Below are 27,123 nucleotides of genomic sequence, written 5' to 3'. Positions count from 1 at the left end.
GATAGTGTGAGCATATAAATCACACATGATGCTCATGCATTGTAAGTGATTAAGTTGCACAATCTGAGCTGATTTTCCCCTTCAACCGAACTCCAGGTACAAGAAAAGGTTAGTTCAAAACTGGAAGTACAGCTACTCAAAATGAAACAGACAGGCTGATTTGATCATTTATATTTAACACCAGTCGATATGAAATACAGGCTATAAACACATATATCCAATGTCACTTGTTCAGACAGTGATGTCATCAATATTGACATGCATCACACTGTAATAAGAATTTCTATAAATAAATCTATAATAAAAAAGGATAATGGAGTGGAGGGTTGAGGGGGAGTATTTTCTTCAAAATCAATATAATTACTATAACTAAGCTGAAATGCCAAATGATTTAAATAAGTGTTTAATGCCAACATTTCGACCAACATGCTTGGTTCATAGCAATAATTGAACATTTTTCAGTATTGATGTAATGTGTTTGTACATATTATTTAATTACATAAAAGTTTCTAACTGATAAAAAGTAGAAAAATATTTAAAATGTTTTTGTGCCTGTCTTAATCTAGCATATTTGAGTGCTGGTAAGTGTAAAATTATCGGTTTTACTCAGTCATATCAGCTCTCAAATGAGAGTGCTCTCAAATGTTCTTAGATTTTGTTCTTAGCCATGGTCAAAAATTTGATGAGTGTCAAAATCTTCTAAAAATGCCCCCAGGAAAGTTTTTTCAGAACAAATTTCTTCTTAAGTACTGCTGGTTAATGATGTTTGTTATTTTCCCCAAAACATGGGAACTCTTTATGTCATACCAAGATTTAGTCTTAAAAGTTTAGTTGACGAAAATGAAATGAAAGAAAAAAGACCAAAACAACAACATCAAAAGGGAGACCTGAGAGTGAACCTTGATGTAATCTTGAACCTCCTTTTTTATTTCATATTGAGATAAACTATGTTAATCTGGAGCTTCTTATCTGCATAAATCTGGAGATGTATGAGGACCATGTCAGCTCATGCTCAGCTCTCATATACTGGCAAAGCTGTAACAGCTGTGGTGATTTTTTTAAAGGTGTTCTTTGCATTCCCCCTGCTTTTTGGGATGTCTGTTACTTCAACAGACCTCCTGGTAGCTTCTGACAGTATCCTGTCATTTGCAGGATGCTTGTGCTTTACTAACTCAGTGGTACAGGAATGTTGATTTTTATTCTGTTCATCATTAACTGTAGAAAGTTGGTAGCTGCTCTCACTTGCATTCAATGAATAGTTGGCTTTATTAATTATTGCTAGTGTTCTTATTCAAAGGTTTCATAAACTGTGGCTTTATTAAAATGATGTTTCATGGTGGTTCATATCAGCCTTCATATTTCACAGATTTTTAAAATAAATCTTTGAAATCTTTTATGTTGCTAGTTTTGACTTGAGAAACCACTGGCACTTCTTTAATTTGTTGTTTTCATGTCATTCTAATATAACACTGTCCAGATGGTCTCAAAAGCTTCATCATCGCCTCCAGAAAAGTGTGAACGTGTGATCTTGAAGCCAAGTTGGCTTTTGAGGAGAAGAAGAAAGTATTTTTCTAAAAATGAGAGAGAATCATGGTTTATTATTTCTGTTCAGTGTTTTCGTTCACAGTTCCATCACCCAGTGTGGAGAGGGATCCTTTTTCCTCACTCACCATAGGTGTCAGAGAGGCCACACACAAACCTCTGCTCCTGGCGCACTCACACACACACACACACACACACACACAAACACTGATGGAAACAGGCAAAGATCCTAGCTCTTACTAACCCTCTCTCTGTCACTTATCGCTGTCTTCTGTTTTGGCTCTCTTATTCTTAGAGAAGTGTTGCTCTTCTCTCAACACAGCTTTTGACTTCCTGAAGTCTTTCATTTGTGTCTGCTTTGCATGGACTTTATTCCTTTTGACAGAACATCTGACAAATATAACTTCTCTCAGATAATGTTCTGACAATACATTGATATTTTAGAGCACAAACAAATAATTATGTTTTAAATACTAAATGAAATACACTTTGTTGCCTGTTTTTGCTACATTGCTTCCATCTTTTTCTCCTCTGAACTCATTCTGGACCTCAGCCTCCTCTGTCAGTTTCCCAGGATGCAATGCGGGACACAGCGGAGCGTATCATGGAGCTGGAGAAGGCGCTGAGGGAGAGCATGAACACTTCGGCACATAGGGAGGCTCTCTGGGCACAGGAGGAGGCCAACCGTGTTCAGGCCCAGAGAGAGGTTTAATACATTGTTCACACAGTGATAAAAAAACCAAACATACACTCATGCACGCACAGATCATGTCATGCATCCTTACAAAAGCCTTTAAAGAAGTGTAGGTATCTGTTTACCTGAGATTAGGAAGGACCAGTGCCAAATTATGGAGAATTTAACTGCACCTCCATGTGGCTAAAAGTGTAATTGCAGGCACTAAGATCCTTTATCACTTCATATGTTGCTCTACACCAGCAAATATCAGTGTAACTGAAGGAAAAATGCCTGCTATTATTTTCTTTTCTTCTTTTTCAATTTAGTAAAACCCCAACAAATCTCCTCTGGACAGAAATTTGAAACTGAAGCAAAAACAACTCTTTTCGTGTGAGCCTATATTTAACATATTGTGAGTTTTGGTGCATGCAATCAGAATTCATTACAAACTCATCTGACTTTTTCTCTTGATGGAGTACAGGCTCCTCTTTTACTCTACATGTGCAGCTATCTCTCCCTCTCTCTGACTGCTGCTTAAAGCTTTAAGTGGGTCCAAAAAAAGGTGCACTTGTGTGCATTGATCTATACGTGTGAGAGCGTAGGTGTATCTGCGGTGGGAAAGAGAAACAGGCCAAGGGAGTGCGTTTCCTCCTGGTGTGAGTGTGCATTTGAATGAGAATGACCTTGCATTACTTATGAGTGCCACAAGTAATATGAGAGCAATCTGCGGTCAAAACGAGAATTAACATTTTGAGGCAGAATGGCGGCTGTATTGCTTCAAACAGACACGCACACACATACGTTGAAAAGGCCGAAGCTGATAGAGGAGAACATAGAAGATGAAGAGATTGTGGACAGAGGGAAAAACTAAGAGAAGGTCAAACTCAGTTTAGAAAATTCAGGGAAAGCCAATGCTAACTGAAGCTTGTTTTTCTCCCCTTTATCGGAGTTTTGGTTCTTTACACGCTCGACTTACAGTCAGCATGGATACTGTGTTTATCAAACAATATTCTGATTCACTGACAGCTCCTAAAAGAAAAGGAAAGAAGATATTTATGTCTGCGGGACTTTTTCGCAAGCATGAAGATGGATGATTCAGCTTTGACCTAAGTTTACCCGTGTGTAACAAAGAACGTCAGGAAAATCCTTTCCCAGTTCATGATACACAGACATGCTTTGATTTTCTGTCTATCTAGACTTCACATATAGAGAACATAAAAAGCTAGCACACTCATATTGGCTGCTGTGCTTGACACATTTTAAAGTTTAACATGCAACATTTGAAACATAAAGATATCAAATACAAAACTACGGAAGCTACCAACTACAAAAATATTAAGGTGGTGATTTCTGAAATACAGGGTCCAGTCAAACTCCTCCAGGGTTTGTTGCCCTCAGTTCTGTGTTTACGCTGATGCAACAACCCTCTCTTAAGCTTTATTATGTTTTGCCCAGAAGATTTTGCATGTTTAGGAGAATCAATGGACCAAACACAAGAAAATCCTGACCTTTTTTAAAAAATATGATGTATAGGCCAGATTCCTCGTCTCTCATCTGGCAGATCCATCCTGCAAAGCTTCCTTCTGAAATGACTGTACTCGGTCTGTTAGCAGATGGACCAACCAGCATCATTTGAGAAGAATGAGGCAGTAGCTATTGGCATGTTTTTTTCTGTACTGCAAGCCAGTAAACAATGGTAACAGTGTAGGGATTAGCTCAGATGTAGTCACAGTGTGGCAGCAGTTTATATCATAACTGGACATCATTTCTTTACAAAAAGCAAAGAACTGCACTGAATACTTTTCTGGGTAGAAAAGATGTTCTTGCTGCTGCCAACCAGCCTTCACATGAGTTTTCAGTTGTTACGGGCGGGTTTAGTTGTACTGTGAGCAGGTATGTAGTGGCTGTCAGTGGAGCGACTGACTTGGATGTGGCAACAGCAGAAGATTCATCAGAACTGGATGACTTTTCAAAGACGTGCAAAGAATCACACAAGCTTGGCAGGAAAGATGTTTTTGTCTCTTTTCCTGACTGGCTTCTGCAGTTTGTTTCACAAACTGGCGTCACTGATAGTTTGCACCGTTTGCAGTTATGGTGCCAAGTTCAATCCAGAGCTGCACGTACCAACTAAAGGCTCAGTTATGCTGTTCACACATGAGTAAGAGGATCTGTATGTTTTAGACTTTATAACCGTCATTGCCCTCATACTGACATGCATCTGTTATTTGGGAGTGGACGTTGGTCAAATGAAACCACTAGAGGTCGCTGTCTCTCATGGGGCTACAGATGCTACTCCGTCCGTCCAACAGACTGATGAAAGAACGGTCCGTCTTCTGCTCAGCTGTGCTCTTGTAGTTGTCTGTCTTTGTGTCTGGGTGAGCTTACATCATCACTCAGAAAACTCAGTCAAGTTCCACCTTTACCAAATGAGTCTTCTTCATTTTATGTAACTACCCTGGGTTGAACTGTTGGGAACATTGCTTAACAATGCCCCCATGATTGGCAGAGATATCGCAACATTTGGTCTGTATCCATAAGCTTTGAGAGAAGTGACAAAAAACAGACAAAATCAATGCAGAGTACCTACAGAATGGTCAGTCCATATTTATTTTAGAGTAGTGCATAAATGAGCCATTTGTCAAGTACTTCATTGCTCTTATTGGTCCATGATGAATAAGTAAGACAGAATGTTCATTCAGTCATATCAGGTCACTAAAACCCTTCAAAAATTAAGTTGGCTTTGGGCTATCTGAGTGGATATAAGTTTAAAAAAAGACACACCCACTAGAGATGGGCGGTTGGAAGAAACCTGCCATCTTGAGCATCTATAATGTTAATGATCAATTAATTGATTAATTAATTTAGTTGATATTAACGCATTCTCGCAACATATCTTGTAAGTTACACAAAATATGATATGCAAGTATTCAGTAGTTACTTATCTGGTTATTGGCTTGTTTTCTGCCAGACATTTTGACCAGTTATATTTTTATCTGCCAGACTCTCGCCCTTGTTACCGGCCAATGCCGGCTAACGGAAACTCATATATATTTATATATATATATATATATATATATATATATATATATATATATATATGTATAACATTTCCCTGTGTAACAAAAGCTGGTAACTAATGAGTGTGTTTCTCAATGATTCTCTAAACTGAAATAGTCCCACACCACACTTCACTCTCTTTGCTCTGCTCTGTGTTTTTATATCGTTGTATTATTAGGGGGACAGAGTATTTCCCCATTAAGACTGGTGATGTCATGGGCTCAGATACTTGCCCTGCCCAAATAAAACCAAGCAAGGAAAGAGGTGAACAACTTTCTAACAGTCTAAATCAGAAATTCAGTCACACATAGTCCTCAGTGTTTTCACATGTTTACAGCATTGTTATTCCAACATATCTAGTGTTTTCAGACACAAAGTTTGGATTTCACTTTAAAGGGATTTTTATATGGCACTATTTTTTTTCACAATTCTTAGGGAATTTTTGATGGCACATTGACTCAGATGTGTCTTGTTCTTGTCTTCTACATGTATCTACATGTATTTGAATTTAGTCATTCTTTTTTTCAGTATATGCTTGATGTATATGTTATGATAAATATAACCATGCTGTTTATTTTTAGAAAGGATGCATTGAATGTGCAAGAAATCATCAAATTTTGGTCTTTATGATAAAAACATCTTTGCCCTGCATTAACAGTTTAGTAGACCAGATAATTCAGTCCAGTTTATCGAGGAGTATCACATGCCTTTCATTTTTGACCACCTGCCATACAAAATCTGGTATTAATTTTTATCAGCGCAGGTCAAAAAAAAAGTCTTAGATTTTATTGTTAACGTGTTTAGGAACCCTGATTGTAACTTTAGCCCAGGATAGAGAGGTAATTCACAAAAGAAAGATACCTATTCGGCCTGACACTGACACTCCTCAGCCAATGAAGCTAATTGCTATGTGTTGTCAACAGTCTGAACTTCACATGCCAACATGACGTCAACACACAAAAAGTCAGTGTGACTCAACCTGCCATTAACATACAGTCACAGCATAGTCAGTCCTTACCTCACACTCTAGGAAAAGAGCGTGTGTGGGTAGAGGTGTTAGGAATATAAAGAGAGGAACAGGTCCTTCTGAAACCTCATCACCTGACCCTGGCACAGTTTCACAGCACCCTGCCAGACTCACATTCTCACATTTTACCCCTTTGCCTCCCCCCTGATTCTTTCCTTGATTTTTCCCCTTTCTTCTCCCCTCTGTCCCAGTGTAATCAGTCTCATGATGTGTAATGCGCTGAAAGTCTTCCACCAGCCTGACCTGCTGAAATGGAGCATTGGTAATGCCCTGGGTCACTTTTCTTCACACCCCAGCTCTCTCGCTGCTTCTCTCCATCTCTCCTGACTTTCTCCTGCAGTTGTTTCTGCTGTCCATCCTCGGTCCCTGAGCCTCGCTCTCCCCCATCTGCCTTCTTAACTTGTCTCACCTCATTATCTCCACCCTCTCTCTCCCTTTCTCTCCGTTTCTGTTCCCCTCTCTCCTCCTCCGTGGCGTTTGAACTAGGCCTTTGAACCAGCAACACCGACGCAAATGGACAAGAGGGATTTGGCCCTTACCTCTGAGCCCCCAATCAGCTTAACAACTAAAAGGGGCTTTGGGCTCGTCTTAGTGAGCCTTAGCCTGGCTGGGGGGCTTTGCCTTGAAGTTGAGCTAAATTAGCACGCACAGGCTTGCCGTTAAGCTGATTAAGTCCCTAATTTCACTAAAATGCATTGTATTCCTTATTAATGATGTGATTGTGAAGTGAGGGCTAACCTGGGTGGTGGACTAATGGGGGACTGGGAGGTAGCCAGTTGGCGGGTGTGGTGGGTGTAAATGGAGTTGTGTGTGCGTGACCCTTGACTTTCAAGATGAAAAGACTGGATTTGGATTCTTCTAAGCCGGAAAGAAGACATCAAACTCTAAACTGTGGGTAATTTTGGACACTTGGATGTCTTGTTGATGTGTGGTATTTTAACTCCATGATACCACTGAGGTCAGCTGTTTTTGGCATGGATATGGAGTGGGTTTTTTTTTTACATTTCATGGAAATTTTGACTTTGGGTTGCCACTTTCCCACCATTAGGAATTCCCAACTTGTTTTTCTTAACTCTTTCTCCTCTGGATCTTTGTGTGATATTCATGACCATTCAGGAAGCAGAACTTTATCTGACATCTGTGAAACACACCTAGAAAATTGACGGAGATGCAGAGTGTCCTGAAAATGTGTGAACGATTTGGCCCCTTCATAAAAGAGGCCCATTGCTTTTTTAATGTTCTACCCCATGGAGTGCTCTCCCCCACCTCTCCTTTTCAATCTCTCCTTTTTTTCCTTCTTCTTTTCTGTCTTTCCCTTTGTTCATTTGAGATCCAACACGCCAGAATTTATTCTTTGAAGACCCTGCCAATCATCAGAATTTAAATGAATCAGAACCACCTCGGCCTACCTAGCCCTGCATCCTTTTGTGAAGCCCAAGTTGTTAGACTATTAGACACTTCCTATCTTTCGGATAATTATGCCCTGATCTCACTTCCTTTCAGACGAACACTCAGGCTGAATATGCAGGCTTGCATGGCTGGAGGGCAGGTGTGTGAACTCATGAAGGACATATGCATAAGGGGTTAAGCTTTCTTCTCACCTGCTGTAAAGTAGAGCCACACTTTAGAGAGATAAAACTAGTCAAGAGATGTGAGGAAGAAGCATTTTTCACCTGATGTCATCGACATTTTAACATCAGTAATATCACCTGCTTTTAGAGGCTGTCTTTTAACTTTATTCTATCACTTGAATTAAAACACATTCTCTGAAATACTGGCAAATCAGTGTGTGTGATTATTTAAATACAACCATGTGTACTTGTGACCATGCATACTCAGACCTATAACACAATTTTATTGAGTTTAATCAAACATGGGCTGTGTCTGAAATCACATTCTGACTCAGTCACCAATCCCAGCTCCCTCTATAGCATGTTTTATGCAGTGGTTTGTGTGGTAAACTCATAAGCACAAGAAAAACACAGTTTTGGTCACTGTACACTCTTTCACCAGATTCAAATAGTTATATTACTGCTGTAGCACAATTTTGAGCTCAACATCAGCAGGGGATCAATTTAAAAAAATACCTTCCTTTTTTAATGGTAAATAAGAACTAATATCTTAGTTTTTTTATAAATTGTTATATATATAATTGATGATATGAAATGTTACATTTAATATAAAACAAAGACATCACAACTTTTTTTGTCTGATGCATAACTTATCATTAGGAAAATGTAGTGCTACTCTGTAAAAAAAAAACAAAAAACAAAAAACATTGCAATGATAAGATCAATTGAGATAAGATAATACTTTATTGATCTCCAGAGGGTAAATTCTGGCATTGCAGCAACACAGCAAAGAGAGGGAAGGTGGTAAAAAAAATACAGTAGAATTGAATGAAAATAAGCAATTAAACAGTCAGTAGTAACTAAAGTGACATGCTACTCTTATATGTTATACGTATGTGCAGTCTAAAGGAACAAGGGGTATAGATAATGTAAGATATATACAGATAAGCTTACCAATATCACTTATGAATATTTATAGAATGAATGAAAAAAAGAGCATGTGTGAGTTCAAAGTTAAGGTGCAATAAAATCATAGTATAATATATTAAAAAAGCAGATGGATTGGCCTGATAATATTCCTGCCATCAAGCAGATCCATCTGTCAGAGTTTCAAGCTGGAGCAGTTGTTTTGTACAGAGAAAAGCTGGATCAATCAGTGTCATTTGGGGAGAAGTAGGTGGTAGCTACACTCTGGGTTTTGTGGTACTGCAATGCTGTAAACAATCAGGCCCGGTTAAGAGATTAGTGTTGATGCAGTCAAACAAATGAATTGAACATTTCATTATTTAAAGAACAGCAAAAAACCCCACTGAAAGCTTTTCTGGCTCCACTGATAGTGAACAATGGGGACATTTGTCTGTCAAGCTAGTATTTAATAGTTTACTCTAAGAAGCGGCGTATGCCGACTACACCATATGTTTTGTTGTTCTGATTAGCCTGTAAAGACTGTGAAAGATGGAACCTTTTCAATGGAATTACCACCAGTTTTTAACTTTTTAAGTTTATCTTAACTCAAATTCAAATCCTTTTGATAAGAGGAAGAATCAGAAATGACATCAGCAGCAGGCTGTCCTCATCACATCAGACTGCACTTTCCTTTGTAATGCAGTACATTATGGTATATGTTACTTCTTAAGTGACTAGTTGTGACACATTACTTTTTACAGTGTGTCATCATAGGATACAATGTGTCCACTATATAGGGCATGAGGACTCACCCTCATAGTTCTGACAGCACCACAGAATGACAAATGCCTTGTATTGGGTGATTTCAGACACCGCTGTGATTGACAAATGTCTTGGTGGATATCTTGAAATGTTTCAACTCTTTAAAATGTTGAAATGTTTGTTTTTCCTTGAACAGTTGGAGGAGCTAATGGGGGCTTTGGAGAAGACCCGTCAGGAGCTTGACGCCACCAAGCTCCACCTGTCCTCCACCCAGCAGTCCTTGCACGAGAGAGACGGACACCTTAACAGTCTTCGCCAAGAGAGACGCAAACAGCTTGAGGAGATTCTGGAGATGAAGTTAGTGTCATACCCTATTTTTGTATATTTTGATATGTATAGAGGGACTTTAGAATACCTCAGTGCTGAGAATACTTTAAACTACATCTGCTTGTTGTGAAATGCAAAGCAACTGTTTCTGGCATCACTTGAAGACAAACTGTCAGGAAAAACAAACCACAAGTGTTTGTGGTTGTGACTCAACACCCAGCCCATATAAGTTAATGATTGGGGATTTTTATAAACATTACAATGATTGGCTCAGCTTTTCATCGGGTGCATTTTCATTACCCTGCACAGCAGCATACTGTACTTCTATGTTTACCTGCTCACCTGTTCCCCTGTGCATGAGTGTATGAGTGTTATATAGATATCAGAGCTGAGGTGTGCTTGAAGCAGGGTCAGTGATGTCTATATATGTCTTGTAAAAAGGTACATTTATTGAGTTCAGGTGGTGTGGCTGTTTATAAGAAGCTGGTCATACTTATGTCTGTGAAGCGGAAGTTCTATTCATTTATACACCTGAGTGTGACAGGGAAAGTTATGAAAGAGGTAACTTTGGAAAAACATTTGCATTGCAGGCTGCATTTCTATGTTCATGTGTGCATCAGCGGGTTTGTATGAATGTGTAAGTGAGCTCAGTGATCTGTAGGTGGAGCAGCTACATGTGTGTTTGCTTTAAGAGCTCTGATTGAAGGAGCCACATATCTGCGTGTCATGTGCTACAGAGAAATGCCTTTAATGTCAGCCAGTTACCGCAGTACAAAAGGGTTGGCTGGCACATATGTATTAAAAACACAACTTTTAAAATCCATTGCACCTCACAAGCCCCTCTGATCACACAAACTCTTAAAGAATGTGTGTATGTGTTTGTTTTTGCCTAGAACAAATGGATATGCACTGTTATCTTTTACATTTGCAGTAAACGGCAGCCTCTGAGTTGAAAAAATGAAGGTTTAGCTCAACTGGTAGAGCAGATTCCCGTATACAGTGGCGCAGGTCCTCAACACACTGTTATAGGACTGATTCCTGGTCCTGGCACTGATTGGTGTATGTTTTTTCCCTGCTCTTTCTTCCCATATTTCCTGTTTCTCTACAGCTGTCCTACCTGATAAAGACAAAAAGCCCCAAAATAGTTTATAAAGAACTACACCATTAACAACTATATTAAAGTGCCTGTTTCAACAGCAGAAATGAACATGTTCACATACAGGAAAGGTTTTGGTCTTGATACCTCATTTATTTACAGATCTGTAAAAACTGTCCTGGGGTTAAAGTTTTTATAGTACATCAGTTTTTATAGTTTTTGCAGTGCTAATTTTCTATCAAAAGGCAGTACAGTGTTTTCATTGCTCAGTATTTGGTGCAAAAGGGCCCTGGGTGTCAGCTGATATTTGTTGTTGCACTCACAGCACTCTCATTTGAAAATTAGAGATGGGCTGATGGGGAAAAAAAGGGGTCAGATACCAATGTTTGATATAACATTGTAGTCTATGCCAAGTCCTATGTCTTTTTCATCACTTCTTTTGGTGTAAGACTCCAATTACACCAACATACTTCCTAACATTTGACCATGAAAATGGATCAAAGTTTTTTTAACTGCTATTCCTTCTTATGCCCTGTAATAAATATCTCTATTTCAGTACCATCCTGGCACGTAATTAAAATACTACATTGGGTTTTTTTTCTGTTTTCTATTAATCAAAGCCGTTACAGCTAAGTTTTCAGATTTTGCTACCATCATCAATAATGTATAGTAATTTCCTACTAAATGGTAGATACATTTATGCCATTAATTTGTCTTTCAATTGGCATTTTGTTGTTTCTCTCGTCTCTCTCCTCTTCCTGCTATTCTCCACTCCTACCCCTCCTTCAGCCCTCTTCAACCCCAGCACAGCTTCAGCAGAGAGCTGTCAACATAAATCTGATCTGCTCGACAGTCCTGCTTGTTTAATAGGGAAAGTTTTTGTTGCCACTGTAACTGGGCTTAATACTTTTAGTGCTGTGCTCATGGTGATTAACACTGGTCTGCATTATAATAGGATACAGTCTTTGTTGTAATATTAAAGATTAACAATGGTCTTTGTTATAATAGGCCACAACAGAGAGTACGATCCAGGCCTGCCCTCTTTGTCAAGTGTCTTGAGATAACTTTGGTTATGAATTGGCACTATACTAAGAAAGACTGACTCATTGATTCAGCTAGATATACCAGATGCTGGTATGAAATTGATCTTGTATCTGTTCATGCCACATCATTTTGCAGATGGCCAGTGTTTGCGGACAGGGCCGATATCAGCCTATACCAATGTTTAGTCTATTCTTTGTTGCTTTCAGATTGACAATACTAGAAAAGTTTTCTGGAACATCACCATACTTGTAGATGTTTCTTCTCCCCCAGTGATCTACCAAAATCAGTAAGGAGCCAGACTTCTGATATGTTCCAAACAACAAAGGTTGTTGAGAAACTAACCGTACACTTTCTGGGGGACAGTTTCAAGGCGTAAAACTGCTGCTACTGCTCTGACTGGGTTCTTTTACATCGTTTTCACATTTTCTTTGTGATTTCTTGGAATAAAAGCAAATAAGCACACATAACACCATAAACCGACCTGACTGACACTACAGAGGGAAATGCCCTTTGCCAACATTATATGAGCCAACTTTAAATAATCAATGAGGAGTTCTTTGAAATTCAGGCTGTTACCAGAGAAAAGAAAGCCCTTAAGGCTGAGGTTATATATAATTAGACTTAATTAGGGGCGCGGCTGCTTTGAGTGGCTGGTTGGCACATTGTATCTGTTATCAGGTAACAATACTGTGACCTCAACTATGTTTTTTTAGCTTAGCCTAAAGTAAGTTGGAGTCAGGTTATTTAATATGGTGACTGCCGTCATTTGGTTTCATGATGTCTCTTCAAAGCTTAGTGGATAATATTACTGAGACTACATACATGTTTTAGTCAGGACCACTTTGTCAAGAAACACACATGATTGCGGCTATGAATATTAATTTATTAGTGGTTATTTATTAGCATTTATTGCTGTTATTTGTGTTTGACTTCCACAAGCCTATGTGGAAAACATGCAGCAGGAACTGTGCAGGATCCTGCTCTTCTTATAGTGATAAGGAAAGCCTGAGGCAGGGAGTGAAGCAGCAAAAACCCCAGAGCATATCAGAACATCAGAACTAAGGAGGAGCTGGGGTGGAGGAGTGTTGCAAGAGCAGCTTGCAGGGACGGTGGTAGAGCATAGTCAGGCAAGAGCAGTGTAAATATGGCAGCATGAGAGCCATTAGCCAATGAAGTGCTCAGAGCAAATCAGCTGGCTATGAGCTGATGAGGGCTTGTGTGGGATCAGCTCTCAATTATGGCAGCACTTCACTCCGTGGCCTGCCTGAACTAACGCTTTACGCTCAATTTTATACAGTCAGTGATTTGCACATACTCACACCTTTGATACAAACCATCTTCCTTGTCTTTTCTAATTCCCACCATCCACACTATAACAGCAATGGAAGGTTGTTTAGAGGAGCAAATGTGTTACACATGTTACAGACGATGTTTGTGCTTCTAGGTGTGCACATGAAATTAGGAGCACATTCACAGACCTGGCATATGATGTTACTATGTACGTTACTGGTCCTAGTCTTCAGCTATGCAACAATCAGAAAATTGTCAAAGGTAGAAGGTCAGTGTGATGGTTGGTTGACATAAACAGAAACACAGTCCATGGGGTCACGTACCTTTGTGTTGAATGCAGGTCTTTGCTGGTAAGAGCCAATAGAGAGGGCACATGGGGCATGAGTCTGTGTGGTCTCTTATTCGTCAGATTCTCTGTATGTATGAAGAGGTCAGGGGCAGTGGGGTTTAGGGTCACTGATGATGAGGATTAAAGGACTGTTGAATTGCGAGGGGGAAGCTTTTTGAGACTTGACTTACATCTGAATAAGCCACAAAGATATGCATGCAGAATGTACACACAACCTTGGTATAATCAGTCCGACATGCACACACTTACGCAAACTCTGCTTTAGAAAGGGGTTAGAATTCCAACAGTAGAGCTCTGGTCCAAGTTAGCTAAACAGGAAAGATAAGGCAGAGAAAGAGAGGTAATAAGACAGAGGAGGGGGGTAGACAGAAAAAGAATGAGAGGGAGGGGAGGAAGGAGCAGAGGGGCTACACAAACTCAAGTATTTCAAATCTGAGAAATCATGAGAGAAGTTTGATAGCATGCCAAGTTTCTCCTTCTCTCCGCTGTAATGTGGCATTTGTCAAGAAGACCAGCTGAAGCAAACCATGTGAGGCACGTTCCCCAGTGAACTAGAGAGCTCTCTCTTTGTGTCTTTAATGTGTGTGTATGTGCACAAGTCAGAGGGAGAGAGAGAGAACAGACTCTTGGCTTTTCAACACTGTTAATGAAAGAGACAAGAGGGGGAAAAATCATTTTCAATATCCTCTCATTGCATGCTGGGTTTCCTAGCTTGTAATGCATGTGTATGTGTGAGGAAGGGGAGTGAGAGAGAGTGCATTTTCAAATTTGTCCCTTACAGATATGGGGCTGAATTCTTGATGTATAAGGAGCAAAGTGGGTCTGCTCTGTCACCTCACACCAGATTGAGTTTCTGACATACTGTACAGTATTCACATACACAAAAAAACATGCACAGATGGCCGCCAGAGGAACTAGACATTAAACAACTCAAGGGTCAGGGGGTGTAGATGCACAATAGAGAAATTATGTGTAACATTTTTAGAAGATAACACTAAAATATTTCTACAGATTATAATTCTAAACAGCGCAATGCCACAGAGGTTTATTTTTAATTTGATCCTCCTGTAGACAGTAATGATGCATCTTTTATTATCTCTGTTTACACGTTAGAAATGGAAAATAACAAACAGGCATAAAAAAGCAGCAAAGAGAGATTTGAGAGATTTTAAATTAAGAATATCAAGAGATATAGAAATAAAGTTTATGACAAACTTTGGGAGGGAGAAGATGGACAATAAGGGATGTGTAAGAGAGGGAGTTATTAATGGGGAACTCAAGATGGATGTAAAAAAATGATGGAGGAATTGTTGGAGCAAAGAACAGGAGAAAGAAAGAAAGATTTACACTGTAAACTGCTGTTCACTGTTCGATCTCCATCTTAGACAAAAAAATAATAATTTTAGTAAAAGATAAAGATACTTTGTCATAATGGATAAAACCATGCTTTTTCAACACCAATAAAAAACAAAAGTAAATTTAAAAAAGGGCTCCATTTGAGGCAGAATTTTTCTGTTTCCTAAAAGTCAACAGCACCCTCTCAAAGTCATGAAAGGAATGGAAATCTATTAGCTAATATACTGTAGCCCTAAAATTAGACTGTGTCCCTGAACAGTGTTCATGTATCCATTTGTTGGCTAGTTACAGTAATCCACAGCATAACAAAGCTTAGAGCAGTTGCAGCGTTATGACTTTTAAAAATCCCCAACATAGACATCCTGTCTGCACAGAGCCGTTGCCATGGTTACTCTGACTAAACACACTGAGAGACCAGCTGTACTGGCAAGGTCATGTCCCTGCTCAGTGATCTCTCTGAGGGACCTGGACAAAAAAAAGATGGTGACACACATTTTCATCATGTGCACACACTTTCATTGAAGCACATTTTTAAATTCAACAAAGGAGGATTAGTTGTACTTGCAGGGCTTTAAAATTTTATTTAGATATATACATACTTCTCCCGTGAGCAGATCAGTGTCCACACACTCATTCATATACAGACAAGTATGGTGTTACAGTGCCATTGTTGTGATAAGTAATGATGAGACATTACTTGGCGCTGCATGTGAATGGGATTCTCTGTGCTGCTGTGATGAGGAGGGGCTGACCACACATCACCTTCCTCTCTCAGCGACCAGGTTTGTATGTGTGTCGCCTCGTGGGAACTTCAGGCCATTCATCATGTCTGTCTGTGCTCCAGTGCCCTCTGACATATGTGTTTACCTTCGACATGTGTGTCGGGTGTCGGGCCCGTAGGTGTGTTATTATGTCAGGGCCGAGGCATGCTCCACCCTCCTAGTACTCCTCCTTTGAGGTTTTTGGTCAATAGAGTGCTTCATGACATGGAAATCCCTGCTTCTAGGTCTTGTTCAGTTCTGTACAGTAATGACAGACTCCTGCCCTGATGCCATACAGTGAGCGTCAAACATTCACGGACAAACATGTTAAGTTTGATTTTGGTGTTGCGCTGTTTTGAAAGTTAGGTCCATGTAACTTTAATGGAATACATTCCACAACAAACTGTTTTTTTTTTTCAGGTTTGGCTGTTCCTGTATCAGTCAAAGCAGTTCATCTATCATAGCCATTTAGTAGTTCATATTTCATTTTGTCCACTTGAGGTGTTTGACAAGAATTTGCCTGCCAAGAGAGCATGAACGCAATGTTTAATGTCTTGTACAAATCCTGTCTAAAGATTTTAAAATGTTGCACACGGATAAACATAGACTCTACAGTAAGTTAACTGCTGGGTTCTTTCTCAGAAAATTGAGGATTTCAGAGACATCAGCAAATCTATTGGTTGTAGAAATTGGTTGTTTGCTGATGACATTATTTGATTTCCGCATAGAAAAGGGCTTTCAAAATATCAGCGCTTTTTCTGTTTATGGCTCTGCCAACTATTCAAAATGCAGAAAAATGTATGAAGTACCACATTCAGGCAAAAAGTAAAAAAAAAAAATAGAATAACAGTGGCACACATGGGTTGAAAGCCTCATTCCAAAGCCTGAAGGAGTAGTCAGACAATACTTAGAGTTAGTTTGCACCACATTCATTACATTCTAATCATGTGGTCTCCATATTGATCTGTGTTGCAGTTTGACACAGTATGATGTCATGAGCCTTCCATTGGTTGGTTTTAATAAATACACACAGAGAATAATGAATGTCAGGCTTCCTTCAAATTGTGCTGCTGTAGGGTTTTTTCTCTTTTGTTTGGTCTTTCTTTGCTGCTCAAAAAAAATGTAGTTTGTGTGTGCAGTGTTTCTCCAGCAGCGAAGAACTGATTGATAACACTAACATATAGCATGGTTAAATGAAGCAAAATATAAAGTTAAACACAACTGTATCAGATTGGCGCATAAACACATGTACTCGCTATTACTAACACTTGCATTTTCAGCACTATTGGACATTAATCTGATACAGGTATCGAAATCGGAACAATTCTAGTGATAGGAGCCAGTTTATCATCTCCAAAAAGGGTACCACTTGGGCTTCCAAGAAAAGAAACTGGCTCTCAAACATATCATATCAACATAACATATCATGGAGTCAGCTCATAGAAACAGCTTGTTTGAGATTGGTACAACATTACTCCCTTCCCACAAGGCTTATGTGCTTAGGAGTATATCACCTTTTCATTAAAAGCTTGTTTATGACAAAAAGGAGAAATGCTGACCGATGGGCATGGCTAGCCTCTTAGCTTAGTAAAAGACTTGTCAGGAGTCTTGTCTCCCTTTTTCTGGCTAGATATGAAGTAGGAGGTCCATAGTGATCATAGCCAATCCATGTGGAAGTTTTCTGATGACAACTGCAGTGCACAGATCTACCTGAAGCTATAATATACTAACTTTCCCCTCTCACCGTTGATTCCTAATTTGTGTCATTTGCTTTCTTTCCCCTGTCAAACTTTCTTGTCACCTGGAGCAGTGTGTCCAGCATGTGACTTTTTTATGCCCATTAAAAACCCTTCCCTCTTAAACAGCAGTTACTTGGTTGCCCACTTAATACTGATGCAAAATTGGCTACTGATAATGAAGCATTCCACAAAAGTTACCAATGTACCGATATCTTCCAAAAGAACCGACAAGAGCCAACAGCAATGTTAAATGGATACGCAGATGCAACGCTCCCTTAGTGGATATAAGAAATGACATAGTCTCCTTATGTCAATGCTGAAGTGGCCAGAAGACTTGAACAGTCTCATGAAGTTGATGTAGAACTGAAAGATCCATCGACACTGAAAATTCTTTGTCTAAACTGGGGAGGATAGTAATGTATGTGAGTGTTTAGTTAAGCTGAGAGACAGAGATTGAGGAGTTTCTCCAGAGAAAGAAAGGACTTCTTATCTTAAACTAAAGATTGACATAAAGAAGATGAGGGGAATGTGACACAGAAAAACAAAAAATAATGCAGTGATTGACAACTGAGGAAGATCATGCGTTATGTCAAGTGGGAAACTAGAAGATCTTGATTGTGGAAGCTGCTCTCACCATTCAGCTAAGAAATAGTTCATGTCTCTCGGGTGAAATAATTCTTTCATTGTCTCTTCTGATTTTCCTCCATTATTCTTTTAACACTGACCTCTTTGTCATCCTCTCAGTATCAGGAACTCTCCCTGCCTCTCTTGTCTGTTTTTCTCTTGTTCTATCTCTGGATGGCTGGAAGAAAGCCTGGAATTTATCACACATACCTAATAATTACTATCACAGGAAATGGTCTTGAGGAAGTAGGTGCACTAGCCTTGCTAATTAGTGTCAGTCACAAACACACATAGCCATGCACATACACAAACACACAGATCTAATTAGCGTCATTTGGCTGGTGTAGAAGTCCCGGGAAAACCCAATCTGATTGGCCTTAGGGAGACTAACACCCCCAAAGTTAGCCTGCTTGTTTAGATCTCAAGACTAATTGATTGGAAGTCTTGTGTATGTGTGTGTTTTTGTGCTAGAACATTAAAGTGCGTGTGTGAGCAGGCAATTGATGAGGTGGGGCCTGCAGTCGTAAAAAAAAGGCAGCCCAGGACACAGGACCAAGAGGTTAGCAGTGACTGCCTTTTTAACGATGGCCATGCCCTCAGGGTCATAACAGGAATGAGGAGAAGGAAGAGGAGGTCAGGGAAGGAGGTGAGGAGAAGATTTTAATTCAGGAAGATGGAAGGATATGCTGATAGGTGGCACTAATTTCGATTATATCGTAACATTGCCTACTCCAACTTTCAAAGCACAGAAGATCAATATTTCTTTTACCTGAAATGCATGTCAAAATACCAGTTTAATACTGTTTTTGCAGAGAGGATTTTATGCTCAGTATTCCATGACATAAAAATGATTATTCCCTTCAACACAATAATCTATAGCAAGTTTCTAATATGAGTCAATCTCAGATAGATTTTTTTAATTGTTCAGCCATAACTGGGTTTTTGATTTACCTTTTTCAAGGTTATAAAGGTGGACATTTGTTCCCCTGTACTTTCTTGCAGTTACTGTGGGCATGTTGTTATATTAATGAATAGAGATCAGTTACCCTTAGCAAACACTGGTAACAGTTAAATTAGCTTTAGCAATGTGAGCTTTAACAAATGTAGCTTAAGCTAATGTAGCTACATAGATAACATACCTAGATAGAAAAGATGAGTATCCAAAACCGGTACCAGCATGGTACCAGTATCATCACAACCAATGCCTACTGGACCGAATTGCAACACAGATATTGATACTTAATTTTGATACCCTGCCACCTAATGAAAGGCACAAAATATGTCATGAAATTGTTGGGATTTATATGTTAGGTTGCACTGGTTTCCTTCTATATACCGTGTTTAACTGGCACTTTACAAAGATATTTCTGCAAATCATTTATGATATCCAGATGGCTTTTATTGGAAAAAACCCAAATGATACCCAACCCTACCAGGTAGGTTACATCGCTGCTTTGTGAGCTTTAGCTACATAGCTCTAATATCCATTGCTAAGTTTGCTTTAGCAATGTGGGCTTCAAACACAGGTAAAGCTAACTTAGCCAAGCATAGCGAAAATACATACCTTATGTAGCTTCTTTGTGAGCTTAGCTTTTGCTATAATAGCTACATAGCTCTGTTAGCTATGTAGCTACGTTATCTATGTAATTACACAGCTAAGAGAGCTATGTAAGCTACGCTGGCTGCACTAGAATGTTTTCTTGTTGGCAGACTGTTTACTCAGTGTTACGTAACGTTTTATTATCAGGTTTTGCAGGTCAGGTTTTTGACTTTGAACTTTTGGTATCCTAACCAGTGTTTCCCATACATTCATTTATTTGTGGCGGACCGCCACAAATAGATTTTGACGCTACCTGTTCGCCCTTGCTCTTTGAATGTAGCATGTCGTTACAACTCCGGTACAGTAGGTGGCGTATGCATCGCCTCTGCCAATAAAACCAAAGAAGAAGACGTACTTCTTAATGCACTTGGTCTGAAGAAGAAGAAGACGTAGCAGCATTAATGTAAGTAACATTATCATTATGACCTCTCAGTAAAAATATGTGGGCAAACAAGTCCAGAAGTCCGAACAGCCTGAACATATCTCTTATCATTATATTAACCTGTCTCTATATTAACGTAGCTGGAAGCTCAACATGTGTATAGACATTAACTCATGCTGTTTGTAGTGTTAGCCAACAGGCTAACCACTTAAGGCATGTTGAGCTGCTGCCGCCGGTAGGGCGCGCTGTGCGTATAGCGGTTCTGCTCGTTAGTTATTAACTCTGACGTGGATGTTCACTCATTCACACAGACCACAGAGTATTGAAAAATATTTCCAGCAACTGAAAAGGCCTTGTCATGAAGAGGAGGCAACACAGTCTGGACCACAGGAGGTATTACAAAACGGTGTAGACATTTAAGAAACACACGAAAGAGTGAACAGACGTCAGTGCCCATACTTATGTGATAACTATGTGGATTTTGGATTATTGGTGCAGTTTGACAAAGTTATTATCTTTTCAATTAATTCTTAGGTGAAAACAGACCTCCGCAATTGTCTGCAAGGAGAACACCTGGCCGCTTGCTTGAAAATATCCATAAATGGACCTGATCCTGAGGACATCCCATATGAAAAGACTTTGGAACATTTTTTTAGGAAGCCCAGTAAAATAAAATGCCCCGAGAAAGGGTGCAAACTCTTCAGGAACAAAAGGATTCAAATCCAAATTGAACTCCTTGTTTTTGTTTTTTTTTTGTTTTTTTGTGGGGGGGGGGGGTTGTGCCCCCCCCAACCCGACACCACCACAAATAGATTCCAGTCCTGTAGGAAACACTGCTAACCCTTCCCCTAACCTTAAATAGAAGTTAAATGTGATTGTCTTTCTAAAGTTTTAGCTTGTATTTCCGTTCAGAGATGTACAGCATCTCTGATAAACAGTCTGCAGCCAGACTGTCTCGCGCTTTTCTGGCAGAGCTTTGTTATGATGTCATGATGACTACTTACAAGGCTGTAAGTTCAACCAATCAGTCAGTTTACTACTGTGATTAAAGTACATCAAAGTATGTAATTCATGTTGATTCTTAAATCATCTAATTTCATTCCAACACATAGGCCTGGCTTGCAGGAATGAACAGTTTATGTTTAACCAAGCTAATATTGTGTTGGTTATGATAAAGAGCGATATATTACTTGTGTTTGTTGAAAAATACTCAAGATGAGGAGCTCATAAAAGATTGCATATTAAATTGCAATTCAGGTTTTGGGGGGAAAATTGCAATAAGATTGTGTTCCCTTATTGTCTAGCTTTAGGTGGCACATTAATACACTAAGGTTTATTAACTGAGTTTAGTGCAGGGAATGAGTTGTTTTGCAGGCAGCTGTATGTGATATCTGGTTGAAAGTGCTGCAATGTAAAACAGCCATTTAAACAGTGGCTTTGGTGAAGTGCCCTCATGGTTTACCATTATGGGCACATGAAAATGCTGGTTTACCCACACAAGTGAGTCAGTGGTGCTTACTGGCACATATTCACACACTGTAAACACCTCAGAGTCGGGTTGGCACACACCTGAACCTCAACTCCTTTTTTTCTCTTCTTCAGCTACATCCGTCTGTCTCTATCTGGGTCGCAGTTTGTTGATGTCTTTATCTGTCTGGGTCTGTTTCTTACATTTCATATGTCACCTAGAAAAAAATAATACTTAAAAGCCCCAATGTCAGAGCTTTCTTTGTGTCTCTGAAGTTTTATTTCTAAACATTCTCACCCAGTTTTCCTCAATCAGAGCAACAGATTTCTGCATGAAGCCCTCAGTAAAAGCTTCATCTTTCTGACTCTTTGTTGGACTTTTATTGCTCCCACACGTCTCGCAGTCTTGCTGAGATGGTTCCCAGGAGGTTTTAATCGAGAACAACAGTCTACGGGCCTCTTCCCACCACCAGCTCTGCTCCAACACTGCACACCAGTCAGCTTACACAACAGCCGCCCCTGGCACTCTTGGATTGTGTGTTTGTCTGATCTGGTTAATTCGGGGATGTAGACCCAAACTGTAATTATCATTATGTTCTTCTCGGCAGTGGCAGGAAACAGCCCAAGCAAGTTTGGATGAGCTTTTGTATCCTCAGCAATGTGCATTGAAGGTGTTTGTGTGCAGAGAACAACATGTGCATACTTGATTTTTGGCTTTGCATTGGTGTGTGCTTGGATGTGTAAAATGATGTGAATAGCATGAGAGCTATTAGCAGTGAAAGATAAGCAGATTGTGCCAGTGGCTATGTGATGATTTTTCCTGCTCTTGTTTTGGCCCGTCTCTTGTTCGTTTGGTCTCCACTAAATGGAGACATATTGGAAACATGACTGCTCTTTGGGGGCCAGTGGGTATCCTGGAAAAGAAAGGAGAGAAGAAGAAATGAGAGGTTAAAGGGAGAAAAGGAAATGAAAGGCGAAGGGTGGAAAGAGAATAAGAAGACAATAAAAGTAAAATCAAAAGAGAAAGCAGGGGTCACTGGATTTAAACTCACCACTAGGATTTCAAATCTCATTAAAAGCTAAAACTACATTTGTCTTATTTGTTTGCGGAGAGAAATTACCATTCACAAGCAACACAGACATTGTTAAATTTCACAACCGTGCAATAAAAGCTCTGTCTCAATTTTACGATATCAGAGCTGATGTCCAAGAAAAAGCAAAGCTTGCTGAAAAGAGACGTCAAGAGGAAAAAAACATGCAAAACCCTAAACCCAAAACCCAAAGTTTATTTGGTGCAAGCGTCACATCCATTCAAGATGGCAACCACAGTTTAATCTGCGTAAGGCTTCATCTTTAAAGCATGCATCAATAACAGAAAAAAGGACTTTATGTGGGCGGACAGACTGCGTAGAGACAGGACTGGTCACCACTAAACAAACAACTCAGGATTCCTGCAGACAAGAATGACTAGAGGGAGTGTGAGCAGAGACAATGGCACAATTTTAATGTTGTAGATTAAACAGAGTATAGACAATGTGTGTGTTCATCATTAAGAATGTGGCCATTCATGAATGCATGTGTGTTTATGTCTGAAGTCATTCAAGTCAACATCAGAGGCATAATTCAAAGCTTGAACAACAACACTGCAACCAAACCTCTGTGAACTTTCTTAGTAATGGATATCATGAGGTATGAAGTATTTGGAGAGGGGATGAGGTTACAGAGATTGAGGTGGAAATGGATCCTTTCATATCCGTCTGTGGCTTTACCTGTGGCAGTCATTATTACACTCTTCTCAAGAGGATTAGTGACCATAAATTTTATTTTTTCAAATATTGAAAGCATCTTTTAACCCTTTTTCTCTCCAATCACCGTCAAATATTTATTTAGTATTTAACTCAGTGCAAATACTGAGCCAACCTGAAACTACTTTTGGCTATATGACTAATTTAAGGGTGGAACTAGTTGTATAAATATTACAATGATTACTCTCCTACAAGTGTGACGGCCTTTCTTCTCTGCTTGTGTGGGTTTCGTTGGCTTGGTTTCCTGGTTCAGCAGCCAATAAGCAGACTCAGAAAGGACATCAGTGAATGGAAAAGAGCATAGCAATATTACTTCCTGCTTTCCAATGTGACTATGCCCCTATTTGGAGGAAAACAAGCTCTCAGAATGGTGATAGGTAAGAAAACAGTAGTGACAACACGATTAAAAGTCATTTTTATTCAAGTGTTAAGATCCAACACATTTAAGGTATCGGATGTCAGTTTATTACATAAAAGTCCTACTTCATTTGTTTATCTCCCTGGCCGTTGGATTTTGGCTCCCAGTAATCATTTAATCATACGGTTTTTCAAATTTTAAGCTTTTAAATCCCTTGTGACCCAATCTTTTCTATTTACTGGAATGTTCTCCCCAGAAAGGGGCGGGGCTGGCATCTTTTGGGCAAAGTACCCAAAAGATGCCAGCTATAAACTATGAACACCTGAGTTAATCAGGCCTCAGCGTATTTAAGTAGCTCCATCTCTCTATCCTCTCTCCCTCCCAGGCCTCCACCTGCTGGTTTGGTTTTGTTTGTGTTACACAACATAATACACTCATTTTTACCTTGCATTCATGTCTGATCTTCCTGACTGGCATAATTATGATCATTTTAAAGCTGTAGTAAGCAATTTACAGTGCTTAATAAATTTATTAGACCACCTGTCATATTTGTCTGAGACCATCCAGCATCATGAAGTGCTTTAATGCGGACTCTTTCATTTTCAGTGAGCTCTCAACGTTTTAGCATTTTGAACAGGAATGAGGAATTTCAAACTAAATTCACCTTTTTACACCCAAATTTGAGCCGGCTCACTGGGCTTCTCTGAGAAATCAGAAAATAATCAAGCATGACATTCAACCATTAAAACTCATTTTTCTCTTCAGGAATGCAAGTAAATAACTATAATTTGACATATTCATCAAGAAATAATAATGTGCTTTACTATTTTTTCAGTTATTTTGTAAATCAGTAAATTTGAAAATTCATAGATAACAATAAAAATTATATTTTAGCATTAAAAATATCATTCGGGTTAAAGAGCTTCTACATATTGGTGTATTAACCATTGCAGAAACATAAAAAATGATTTTGGTAATTACCAATGCTGTTAATTTAGGGCAGCTGTGGCATAAACCTTACTTTGGGTGGTGGTCTAATAAATTTGTTAAACACTGTATGTTTAGTATTGTATGCCCACAAAAACAACACAACTTGTCAGGGTCTTGTTACTAAAGCTATATAACAGAGTAACACACTTCTGCAACGCCACCTCGCGCTGCACTCTCAGGACGAGGGACGATGCTCCAGCCAATGAGGAGGCTAGCACTCACAGCCAATCATGGCTTAGGTCAGAGGGAGCGTCCCTGTTGGCTGCTGTGGGAGGTGAGCTTCCACTTCTCAGCTCAGTGAGAAGTTGATACCATGGTGGAGTTACCAGCGATGTTCAGTCATATGTAGAATTTGTTTATGCTGAGACAAAGTTTTTTCTTGCCTGTAACACAGCCATTGATTTCTGTCGAAAGGCAGAACAAAATGACTCCACGAGAGCTTTGCCAACATCAGTATTCTATTCAGTGGAAATGCACATCCTTGAGGAGGTATGTGAGAAGAGGGGCGGAGCTACGGAGCTCAAATATGGAGAAGAACAGGAAGGGAGGGGGAGCAGAGTTGATTCTACATGGCTCTCATTGAATGTTACATACTCGAGCTTTAACTTAATTTTGTAATAAATTCACTTCTTTTAAATCTCCCTTCAAGGATAAACAGTGGTATTAGTCCTTGCTTTGTGACAATAACAAAGAGGCTTTCTGGATATAAAATAAAATGTTTCAAAAAAATTTTGATAGTGCGTACATTTGAGCCAACATTGTTTTGTGGCCCATTTTTACCAAAAACTAGCCAAATTCCAGGGTGAAACTGTACTCATCTGTTAGCTGTATAGCCTAGCTTCCTTGCTGGTACAACCAGCTAGTCCTTCTTAAAAGATCGATGCTCACTTAAATCACTGGAGATTAATACCCCTTCTACTGCTACATACCTCATATGACTCAGCTTCAAAAATACTGAAATATCCCTTTAAGTCATTTTTTTTCACTCCCTCACTATTACAGGCATTTACACATCCACATTCACACTCAGTGTAATGCACACTGGCATATCTGACATTTCTCTGGTCCATTCAAGCCAGAGGTCTCCGGGTTCAGCATTTACTGAAATCAAATGTGTGTGTTTGGCCTTGGGTTACACACTCGATTGAATTAGAGAAATGGTGTGCACATGCACGGGCTCTCGCTTGCTCACGAGTACAAACACAGCCTTGCTGGGCCACAGATTTCTATTAAGTTAAAAAAGAGAGTTGAGTGTCTTCTTCCATCGTGAGGGCTTTTATGTGATAAGATCGGCTCGGGGTGCTCTCCTATGCTGGATTCCTGAGCACATCAAACAACCGTAAACCACATCACAGAGGCAGGAAGAGCTCGGCTCCATTAGCCAGCCCATAAAGAACATGTGTATGTGTAACAGGAGAGCTAAGCTAGGCACTACAAAAGGTTTACACACATAGGACAAACACACTTAGGTATGCAGTCCCCTCAAATACTCAAATTGGTGCGCAATTCGCCTGAAATGCACCCACCTGCACTATAATCTGCTCACATACGCACTGATTTGTGTGGACTGTGTCATTGTTTTTAGCTCTCAGAAGATGCATGGATGCACATGTGGACACATAAGTCAACAGAAATGCACTTAAATACGTTCATACTGTATGTGAAAGGCAGTATCACTGTCATCAGAACACATTAGACATTTTATTCATTCCAACTGGCAGCAAAAAAATGCCTTCTTAAATATGTGACATGAAAAAAATGAGAAATTCAGAAATCTGCTCCCCTCCCATACGGTAATAATTAGCTTTATTAGTGCACAACTGGTACAATCATTGCCCGAACATACACTTTAACTATGCAACCCTGCTCCAGCTCTCTCTGTCCTTCACTCTTTGCCAAAAGAGTCGTCTCTCTTCTGAGGTGTGTAGTGACAAAAGGCCAAAGTTACACACAAATATGAAAAGACAAAGAGAGAGAAAGACAAAGAGAGGGGGAGAGAGGTTGCAGGGGGAGAAAAAAGGTTGACCCAGTTTGGGTTTACCCGTTTTTCTTCCATTGATTTGAAACAGATCTTCACTGTGTCTGTAGTCCAAGCCACAGGCAGTGAGATATCACCCTCAACTCAGGCTCCAGAGATCCATCACTCTGTAAGGCTCTCCTTTGTGTGCCATCAGAGGATGTCTTGATCATTTACGATGCAGAAATTAGTTAAAAACCACAGTGAAGAACATATACAGAGTTTTAAACTACATAAGAAAAATAAGTAGTTGTATTGTCATGTTGCATATCAACACAAATTTGTCTTAATAAAAAGAATGAAATGAGACCCAGAGACCTCCCAGCTCTCTGCTTAACCATCCTAATATGTATTAATCCCAAGGATTAGACTGCCTG

General features: G+C 39.5%; 1 protein-coding gene across 1 annotated transcript in view; it reads left to right on the top strand.

The window, feature by feature from the left end:
* The window catches only part of LOC121517063 (ERC protein 2-like), a 238,706-nt gene that overhangs the window by 112,520 nt on the left and 99,063 nt on the right, over nucleotides 1–27,123 (top strand). Inside the window, exons 14-15 of the mRNA XM_041798572.1 lie at nucleotides 2,096–2,248; nucleotides 9,738–9,898. Coding sequence (XP_041654506.1) covers nucleotides 2,096–2,248; nucleotides 9,738–9,898 — 314 coding nt within the window. The remainder of the gene's footprint in view (nucleotides 1–2,095; nucleotides 2,249–9,737; nucleotides 9,899–27,123) is intronic.

This window comes from Cheilinus undulatus, linkage group 11 (assembly GCF_018320785.1).
Source record: "Cheilinus undulatus linkage group 11, ASM1832078v1, whole genome shotgun sequence".
Classification (NCBI taxonomy): domain Eukaryota; kingdom Metazoa; phylum Chordata; class Actinopteri; order Labriformes; family Labridae; genus Cheilinus; species Cheilinus undulatus.
This window is presented reverse-complemented; position numbering and strand designations above follow the sequence as displayed.